This window comes from Lepeophtheirus salmonis, chromosome 14 (assembly GCF_016086655.4).
Source record: "Lepeophtheirus salmonis chromosome 14, UVic_Lsal_1.4, whole genome shotgun sequence".
Lineage (NCBI taxonomy): Eukaryota > Metazoa > Arthropoda > Copepoda > Siphonostomatoida > Caligidae > Lepeophtheirus > Lepeophtheirus salmonis.
In genome coordinates, this window is record NC_052144.2 from 22,509,224 (window position 1) to 22,520,309 (window position 11,086).

At 31.3% G+C, this 11,086-nt stretch overlaps 1 protein-coding gene across 1 annotated transcript; it reads left to right on the forward strand.

The window, feature by feature from the left end:
* Positions 1–9,851: 9,851 nt before the first annotated feature.
* On the forward strand, positions 9,852–10,364 carry LOC121128826 (zinc finger MYM-type protein 1-like). Its single transcript, XM_040724430.1, has one exon. The coding sequence runs from the start codon at positions 9,852–9,854 to the stop codon at positions 10,362–10,364; it is 513 nt and encodes a 170-aa protein (XP_040580364.1).
* Positions 10,365–11,086: the final 722 nt, after the last annotated feature.

The window sequence follows — 11,086 nt, forward strand, 5'->3', positions numbered from 1 at the left end:
TTATAACTTCTCAGTGAAAAGGTGGGTTCACTGAAGTGCTTATGCACTCATTCAGCAAGCATAATTTCTCCCTTTTTATTAATATATTGCACTTCACTTCATATACATATGTATATTTATTTTAAAGTTACAAAAAAAGGATAATAGTTATGATAAATATAAAGTAGATATACGTGCTAAATTGTGCGAAAGCACTTCAGTGAATCCACCTCAAGTCTCCGTCGTTTATGACTAGCAAACACATTTGTGGATCTAATAAAAGTTCAAGCCAACTGTTGAAGCATCCTCATAATGTAATAAATCAATTATTTATTAATCAACACTAAATCGTTTCAATTTGTGGCAAATAATTCAACATTTTATCTTTTAAAATTAGTGGAACATGAATAGGAATAATAATTACATAGCATTGCAGCATTAATCATCACCAATTATATTTATCATTTTTTTCGGCAAAGTTGTTTTCGGGAATCTCTCCGTGTACAGAAAATTAAAAGTGAAACTGAAAAAATCAATCAAAATCTGTTCTTTTTATATAAATTTTTTGAAGTTGCGATATATAATTTATTCTTTAGCTTTAGCTATACTAAATGATTTTTTTTTTTAAATATTATTAAAAACATATATGGTAGGAAAATAATTCAAGATAACTTAATTGATAATTTATTTTTCAAATGATGGAATATTTTTAATTAGTTCTTATTACTTTTAATTTTCATTTATACAAGTAATTATTTCACATTGATATAGGAGAATGTCTTTGAATCATAACTATACTTTAAAAGCATGTTTTTATAGGCCATACTATAAAGTTGAGAGTTTTAATTGTTATTTTCATGTACTGCAGCTTAAATAACAATAATATATGTGACGAAAAATGAACAAAATAATGAGATACAGTGTAACAAGTAGAATATACATTTTTGTAAGGAAATAAATACGTTTAAAAGTTTGAAAGGAAAAAAGAATGGTATATGTGGTGTAGTACCATGTAGTGACTTCTCCTTGCAATCTTTTTTTTTTCCTTACGAAAATTTCAACTCTAACAATCAGGAATGCTAATCGGCAGTAATTTGGCCATGATAAAATAAAAGAAACCGAAAATCAACTTGGTAACCCTGTCAATTTGAAGATTGTTATAGAGGAAAGTAGCTAAGTTTTATTACGTTTCATTAGATCAGCTACTATCAGCTGAGACGAGGAAAAAGGGAAATAAACAAGGACATTGGTAAAAATTACTGTCGATCCTCAATTCTACTCAGTGTCCAACAAGTACTTACAAATATAACTCCCAACAAATTCAAAGAGTTACTCGATGTCATTTATAAGCACACGCCATTGACAACTATGGACCAATCGAGAGTGCTACTCCCCTGTATTTCTAGACCAGCAGCTGCAGGTAGGATGAATTTGAATTCGTTGATTCTCTATTCTATAAAATTTTGTCAATAAAAATATACGAAATTTGATGAATTTATTTTCATGTAGATTTTTTTACTACTTGGAAATTATTTTTATAAGCTACGATATGCCTACTATGCGTCTCGTCTATGGCTGCAATTCAATCCAATCTAAAGAAGAAAAATTCATTTCCTTCCATCAAATAAGAATAAAGAAGAATTGCTAAAGTGGGGGAGTTGCGGTCCGAAGAAAAAATTGGAAGTCCTCAAAGTTTCATGAATTTGTTTGATCCATTTTGAAAGTTGAAATTAAATTCAATGATTGACTTTAAGTTCCTTTACTTTCTTGCAGAGTTATAATAGTAAGTCCTTTTTTAGAATCAGGGTATAGTTGGGATCGACATAGAAGTAATTCTACCAAATTTTCTTGATTATATCCTTTTTTCTTTCCTCCCTTGTCACATCTGATTGTACTTATCTTATGAAACGTCATGAATATTATTATTTCTCTCCTCCAAAACACTCTTCAAATTGTCAGGGTTAACATGTTGATATTCGGTTTTTCTTTTTTAACATGTCCATTGCACATATGATTTTCATAACAACTCATGATAATATTGTCTAAATTGCGGTAAGTGTAAATTTTAAAAGAAGTATTTGTTGGTAAGAGCATGTAAGTTTTCCGTTATTTTGGCGTTCGTCATTTTTTTTCCCGTTCCGCGTTCAGTCATATTTCCGTTCCGTTCTGCGTTCCAATCATAAGGTAGTACCATATACATTATACACTGTACGACAGCAAATCGCAATTTCCAATTTGATAGGGTTAGGGAAGCCATCTTTGAGGACTAGCTTTCAAGATTTTTTAACACAATAATTCGTTTAATATTAGCTTTATAATGAGCTCCAATTGACTAAAATCGGTTCATTCATTGTCGAGATGGAGGCAAAACGTAAAGTATAGCCGATTTGATTCGCGAAATGATTAACCTCGGAGTCATGATTCAGAATTATTCAATTGTCAAGTTTATATATTCGAATTAAGGTGGAGTACTAGAAACTTTCAAAGTACCCCTTGAGCTCCCCCCTGTACCACTGCCACAAAATAGATCTCCCAAGCGTTCGTTTTTGCTTTATCAGCTTCTTAAATTATATTTAAAAAATTAAAAATATAAATATAAACTTTGATTTCTTGAAATTTTTGTAAGTACTGTGGGAACAGAATGCTAAAATCTCTTTTTTTAGCGTTAAGCGTTCAAAAAAATATTCTTCCGTTCATTGAACAGGTCTGGTAAGAGCAAAATATGAATGTTCTTATAAATAACTATTTCTCCCTATTTAGAATATTCTAACGTATCAGCGAGCAAGGAACACTATTGTTATATTTTATAGTGATCTCTGTCAGTAGATATGTCGTCTTTTAAAGTTACTATAATTTTAGGACATTCTCTAAGGCGAGATTGTTATCTCACTTAAATTTAGAAAATATTTTCATCTCTATCGATCCTAAAAGTTGAATACTTTTAACCATTTTAGGATAGTCAATCTTTTCCTTTTACCTATCAAGGTGTTTGAAGGTGTAATTAATTGCATTGCATATAAATTTGACAAATAAAATGGATGATTAACTGAAATTTGTGTCATTTTCTGAATAATATTTCAAATTTTTTTATCAAACGTCAATTTTCAATTTTTTAGTAAAAATGCCACAAAAAGATGAATTTTGGACATTGAATGTGAAACTTCCTATATGCAACAAAGTATATTAAGTTTACAGAACATTTTATTTCATAATTTTTGCAATATTTTCAAAAATGAACCAGTAATCAAGGGTCCCTTTTTTTTTTTTTTTGTAAGCAAGAAAAAAATCTTGGTAGGTTTTTGTTTCGCTTTACAATGCCAATAAATACTATTAACTACTTTTGTTTCCAAAACTAGTGCAAAACAGTTTTTTTGCAATTTCCTTCCCGAGGTTCGATTTTGCAATATTCGACACAAATGTTTTTTTATACATATATTATGTATAGAAATTTCACCGCGCTCTTTTGATCCTAAGAAAGTACACCTCCTTCGTTTCACCCCAAGACAAGTTCATCTCGACAAAAATTCATCCACAACAATAAAATATTTTGAATATATCTTAATGAAAAAAATCATTTATGATGTAGTCCTTTATTCTACTTTTAATACTAAGTTTTAATAACTCACTAATATAATCATAATCTTAGTGTAGAAGTTCCTAATTGAAATAAAATTAATTTTTTAAGCTTAACGATAAACTTTAATTAACCCTTAATCCCCGATTTCAACAAATTTGCAACAAAACTTTATGATATTTTTATTTTCCTAAATTGAATATAGATATAGGGAGAGTGAGGATATATGTTACAAAAAATCAATTTTTTTTAACTGTCATAAGTTTTACAATTTAAAAGATAATTCAACGCCCGGTCAACATGACATAGGTCGTTAGCTAAGACATTCATTCCAAAGTATTTTTGATATAGTCAATAATTTGGAATTATTTGTCTTGGGTTGATAGTATTTATTGGTGTTTTCGAAACTAACCCAAAGGATACTTGATATACCAAGAGGTGACATGATACAGGGTAGAAAGAGACAGTGAACAAGGTAGGATTAGATATGTTACAACAGGAGGAAGCAGGTAAAACCGCTACTTTTTATATTCAAGGATTTATTTTACTTTTTATTACAGTTTGTCAGCATAAAGTAAATACTTATAATTACATATATAAGATAAATAAATAAAACATTTACTGAAATAGATTATAAAAATAATTTTTTATTTTTTTATTTACTGTGATTAGTAATTTAAGTATGACATGAAATTAAACAAAAAACAAAACATAATTAAATATATTAATATATTTATATATATATATAGTACGATTATATATACTAATAGTATGTTGTAACAAGTCTCCTCCATGGTGTTGGAATCAGAATAAATGATGTAAACGGAATATTTAAAAAGGCTCATATTTGTAAGCCCCCTCCTATATATCCTTTTATTTTTTCCTGGCTTCTTCCTTTTACATAAATAAAATAAAAATAAAAATGTATAAGATATTTATGTACATTAGTACTTTAAAAAAAAATATTTTAACGAATTTAAATTAATAACTGGGAATTGTTTTTTTATAAAACTATCAAATATTAGAATTAGATCTGTTCAATGTAAATAAATATGAAATACATAAAAAAAAGGTAAGGCAAAGATTTATAAATTATTGTTGCTCTGATCCTATTAGGCAAGGAGTGATTCAATCCCCTTTAAGAATATTAACTAAGTTATGTAATATTTTATGCTAAAACATAATTATATCAAATATGCATAAATCGAATAAAAGATGCATTAATAAGAACAACAAAGAGGAATCTACAGTTTAATTAGTATTAATATAAATATGTAGGTTCTGCAGGTAAAATGAAAATCTCACTTAACATTTATTATAAAAGTGAGCTTATAAAAACAATCATTATGATAAGCTTGCTATGTTTGAGTGATATTTTGTATCGCTTTTTTCGATTTTACATGCAATATCTTTGAAATTAATCTTTGAAAATATCAATTCAAATGAATCTAAAGTTAAAGTGGCAAAAGTTAATATTAAAATCAATTGAGAGACTTAATTATCTATAGCATTCAATTAATTAGCTAAAAATTATACTTTAAACAGTCTTTTGAACTTTTTTTAATTAATTGTGATTTTGTCATATTGAAAAAAAGATTACTCCTTTACTCCTTGGATTACTTCTTTTTCAGAACTATTTTGATATATTTGAGCTTTTAAGTAATAAATGATACACATGTGAAACTGATAACATTAGATACATATTTAATCAGTACGTAATAAAATTACAAATGATTTTTATTAAACAAGAATAAAATAATATAAAAATAAAATCAATACTTCTAACAAAACAAAAAAGCGCATAAAAGGGGTCAATTTTTTTACTAGCCATTCAATAACTTAGATTATGCGCAATTCTTCTCAAATAATCTCGAATATAATCATTATTATAATGTATTAAAATCCTTCTTAACCTCTCTGAACTAACAATGTAGGTTTGTTTTCCTTTACTAAGTTCATGCCCACCGACGTATTATTCAATTTTTACTTCAGTCAATATTTCTATTTCTTCCTCGAACCCCTATGCCATCCTTGAACGTTGTTATTTGTTTTTGGAATGTTTTCTAGGACTGAATTATAAACATTCTATATTTTGTGAGAAAATTTGGGAGGACGTCGACTAAATAATGTAAATTGAACCCGTCATAGGTTCAACACTTGAATATATTTCTTATTATATATGGATGGATAGATCCCTACACAAGGAAAGAGTTGACTCTATTCTCGTATGAGACTTAGCTTGGTTTGGTTCTCTTCTTTGTATAATTTTCATTCGTTCATCCTCCCTGTGGATATCAGAATTATGTAGTCTCTTGTTGAGGATAAAGTATCACGGATCTCTTCTTATGTCCTAATTCTTAGGGAGCATATACCTCTTTCCGTCTTTAATTAATGAAGATCCATCAAAGCAAATAAAAAAATACTTTTAAACTTAAAATTATAACTTATGTATCATACTGATATTCTGTTCCTACATATTGTTTTAATTGTAGTGTCTTGAAGAAATGTATGACATTGACCAATTTAACATATCTATTTTATCATTTATTCATAAATATAACATTTCACTTCACTTTGAAGTTATACATCTATCTGCATTATGTTATATGTATATCTAAGTCACTCGTGAAATAGTAAATTAATACAGGTAATTTTATTTAATTTCTTCCATGTATCACATTGTAAGTCTTCTTTAGCAGCTATATTTTTAGTTAATAAGTTAAAAAAATATATCATATGAACCCAAGGTTTTCTCAGATACAGCTGGGAATACTATATTACATGGAATCAGCTGCTATTTTTTTCCTTCCTTTTTCTTTGACATACTAAAGGAAGAAAATTAAGGAAATTCGAATTAAACAAAAGAAGAATCTCACCATTATTTTTTGGTTCTTCGTTCTGTTTAATGAAATTACTCACATAAATTTTCAAAATAATTTATTTAATATCAATAATTAAATTGATATTAAGAATTAAGTTTTTAATCTTTTTTGAAGTACTACATATTTTAGATAATTTTTTTTTTTTTCTGTTTGAATGAATTTTACTATTGGAATCAGAGGCAAAGTTTTTGGAAAACATATAGAAAAAAATGGTACATATATTAATAAAATTTGAACTCAAAGAATAGCCTTGGTTACATGAATCTCAGAACCACGTCAACTCATAAGAAAGAAATAGCTCTTTATTAGTCCTCACAAAAAATGATCTCGGATGAGACATACCAATTAAAGAACTAAATATTTCTTTATTATTAAAGCTGAAATCGAGTAATTGATAAATATGTGCACATAATAAATACATAATATGACTTGACTTTTTAAGGCCACCTCTATCAATATTATTTAAAAAAAATCATCTTCTGTATCGGAATCGGATTTTTCAAACTCGATATTTCCAGCAAGGATAAAAATTTCTGACAGCAGAGATATTTTTTCTTCAATATGGGACTAGTTGCATATCCACTGAGGCAATAAATGATACCATTGTGGCTTGATGGTAGATTTAGAACCAAAAAACAATCTGACAGAATTGAAGTTAAAAAATTTTTAACATCATTATCAATTTCCTCAATTTTTTAATTAGTTTCCGACGAGAAAATTTTCTTGATTTGGGATATAGTTGTAATTACCACCCAAAGAAGCAGAGACAGACAAAATCTTTTTTTCAACTTCCAGGAACTGTCGGTAGCTGACATAGTAATTGCCACCTCCAAGTTCCCGATACCACCCAAATCGACGCTGTATAGGATCAGAATTGAATTTTCGAAGTAGAAGAAATTCAGTTTTTCCTACATTCAAAAGGTATTCAGCCAGGCCCAATGATGTTTTATGAGCTACATAAAAGGTTTTTTGGTTTCAATCATTTCAATTGAAAGCAGTAGCCTTGCAATTGATTTCCCATTTCTTAAGCAAAATTTCATTCTGCAAAAGAAAAGAAAACACCTATTTACTCTCTGTCATTTACTGAAATGGGTTTTAAAGAATAATCCTTTTTGGATACATGAAAAGAAGTCGAACAAACATTGACACAATCCCAAACCTTTTTAATATCTTCAAGACTATTGGCGTTTCTCTAAAGGGATGATATTCTTCTTCCTGTTTTGCGTAATATTCCAGGGCATTAATTGTTGATTCGTGGAAACATCTGACGCTCAAATTGACTTGACATTTTTCAATGGGTTGTGTTGTAATAACTTTATGATATAGTTTATGCGCATGTTTTAAGCCCATGCCAGTCTCTATCTCATACCTTTTCTCGACATAATTGAAGTCTCCATGGATGACAAAACCCCTCGTCGTCATCGGATGGACATGATAATACTTTATTGTTAACAAAATTATTGTAAAAGTTTTTGAAAATGAGAACTGGATGGAAGAGCAGAAATATTTTTGGTTCAGCTGCTGAGCATGGATTCCAGATGAAAGAACATGAATTGTTTTTTCCAAGCTCCTTAAGGTAAAACTTTCTGTTTGCTGAATGAGTGTCCACAATGGCAGTGGTTGTTTCAAATCCAATTTTTGTAACAAGTCTTAAAACTTCCATGAAATAGTTCTTAATAATTGGGGAGCTGATTTTGGTGATAGAGATCATGGCGACTAATCACTTTATCGACCAAGAACACTTTTGATCATGAAGAATAATAATGTTCCAGAAAATGATCCGCTATTTTGACAACCATAAATTTTCCCTCCAACGAATTCTACCCTCTGAGTAGAATAAACTTCATCTATGATAATAGACACGATCTTACCTTTAGGTAGCAAAGTTGTTATTGTTCCTTAGAGGTATTCACTAGTCGAAACGTTAATTCCACCATCAATATTGAAGGCAATAGAAAGTTTCTTTAAATATTTTATAGAAGGCAAAATTATCACTTCTTACTCAAAGAGTTGATTGCAAAGCGCAGGGCTTGTGTTTTGCCACAAAGAAGCGTCTTTATACCGTACTTAAGTGTAGCTGGAGTTGTTGAATAATGAAGCTTATGTGGTCGTTATACTCCGATCCTTCCTCTTCAGTGGTAGACTCCAATAGTTACTTTGCCATTAATATGTTTGACTGGTGAGATATGCCCGATTTGTTCTTCAGGAAAGCAAGGATATTGCTGACATCAGAGAATCTTTGTATAGTTTCTGAACCTCAAATATGACGTATTTCACTCTTGAAAACGGGCATGGAAAAACATATTAAAGGATAAATCACTTCGAATTTGAAGACCGTAGAGGAGCTCAGGTATCCCACCGACAGTGGAAATCGCAAAAAAATATGCACAATCCTTGTTGAACGTCTCGTGAATATATAAAGCATAACTTATCGAGATCTCTTTTGATTGATCTGAAATTGTGGATTATATTCTCCTCAAAAAAGTCAGACATCCTTTTATCTATCATCTTGCTTTCTTTCTCAGCTCTAGAAATACAATAAAAAATATCATACTCATATTTAAATGAAATTATGAGTGGTAAGTAATAAATTCTATGTATGTTTTGAACATCTACCTTGTTTGAAAAGTGTCTAACGAGGTTGATTTCTGTGGAGCTGGTAACTTTGATAAGTATGCCGGTGCCTCAGGGAATATTGTTAGCACTGCAACCAGTTTAAGCCTTGGAAATTTTAAAGATGTGGATTTTTTTAGCTCTTGTAGAGTTGGAGTCCTTTCGCTCCTTACGGAAGCATAACTTGCGGAATTGTCTGCTACAGACACGAGAATGCTTTGAGGGACCAAAATCTACTCTTGGTATAACTCGAAACTTTTTGAATTCCACGTCCGTTGGAAATAGTTGGAGGGAGACGTTGGGTTGGGATCTGAGGTAAAAGATGAGGATCAAGCTGATGCCGGTTTTGACGATTGGGTTAGCCCCAATCATCCCCCCCCCTACTTCTTCCATTCCCATAGTAGAAAGTAAAACGCAAAAAATTATGTTTCAAGCCAAATGGTACCAAAGCTACCCCTGAGTTTATTATGAGCCCTCCATGAAATGGGGATTTTCTTTCTACTATAGGGAGGCAGAAAAATGCGGACTCTTGAAATTGGCCCAGAACAAAGAAACAGCATTTGTTTCAGTCGGCTTTTGTAACTGGAAAAAGGCGTCACCCAGATTTAATAGCCACCAGGCTTCAAATTATCACAGAGTCGCAATGGTAGCGAATTCTTTAAAACTTGAGGCTGAAATTGATATCAAAATGGACGCCAACCGCCGTTAACAGCAAGAAATAGCTTCAAGAGCTTGCGATTACTTCTACAACAGGTCTGTCATTTATAGGTAACACAGCTGGGTGAGAAAACTTCCAACAGTTGATGAACGTCTTCTTCTATGATGATGAAGGACTTGACAGATATGTCAAGCGGTCAATCAGCTTCACATCTCCACAGGTCCAAGAAGAGAGGATCCAGATGTTTAGTGCAGAAATAGTAAGAACACTTGTGGCACAGATTGCCAAAGATGGACCGTTCGGAGTAATGGTTGATGGAACCTACGACATCACTGGAGTCGAACAAGAAGCTATCTGCTTTCACCACGTTGATGAAAATCTGGATGTGCATGAAGAGTTTGTGGGACTTTATGAGCTGCCGTCCACATCTGGGGAAATGATATCGAAAATGATTTTAGATGTAATCACCCGCCTGTCACTGTTGACTGACAATTTGAGAGCCCAAACTTATGATGGGGCAGCCAACATACTGGGCTTGTACAAAGGATGGCAAGCCAAAGTGAAGGAGTGCCAACCCCTTGCACTTAACTTCCACTATGTAACACACTTAGCTAATCTAATTATGCAGCATGCAGTTTCCGATTACCCCGTAGTTTGAGATGACATCTAAAGGGGCAATGAGCTTGGTGTTCTCTTCAACAGATCCAGGAAGTTTAAGGTGAGTGCATATCTCATGGTACATAAATTCACAATTAATCATATTCAGATTCATGAAGTTATGCTGAGTATAACGTATATACCTAATATTTTATACATTATTTTATCACATATTATATGAAATATTAATAATTTTTACGATAAAACAAAATAAAATACTACATTGTTCGTCTGAACCTTTATAGGGAATCTTCCAGGACATTTCACAAGATCACCTCTCCGATGATCCGTAATTCTTTCCGTTAAAGACAACTACGAGCGCGTTCTGGAAAGCCTAAGGCAAATGACGTCATCAGGCACCTCAGAATCAGCAGTGAAGGCGATTGGACTTCTTGATTTCCTTTAGAAAGGAGTGGCGTACCTGAGCCTAGAGATGGTGACCAATCCTATCGTTGCCCTTAACAGCTCAATAGGTCCAGTCAATCCCGCTCCGCTGTCGTTTCAGGTACTCTATTTTAAAAAGACTCTTAAATTTTGTAACTTAGTCTTGAAAACTAAATATTGTAAATGTATACTCTTGGTTCGATCAAACTATGCATATCAGCATGCATATTTCATTGTGTGTTAACAAAAAAAAATTATATGCCATGTAATGTTCTTTTGACACACACAAGCATACTGGAAGCAGTCAAAGTAACAAGGAGTCAGATAATGGCATGGAGA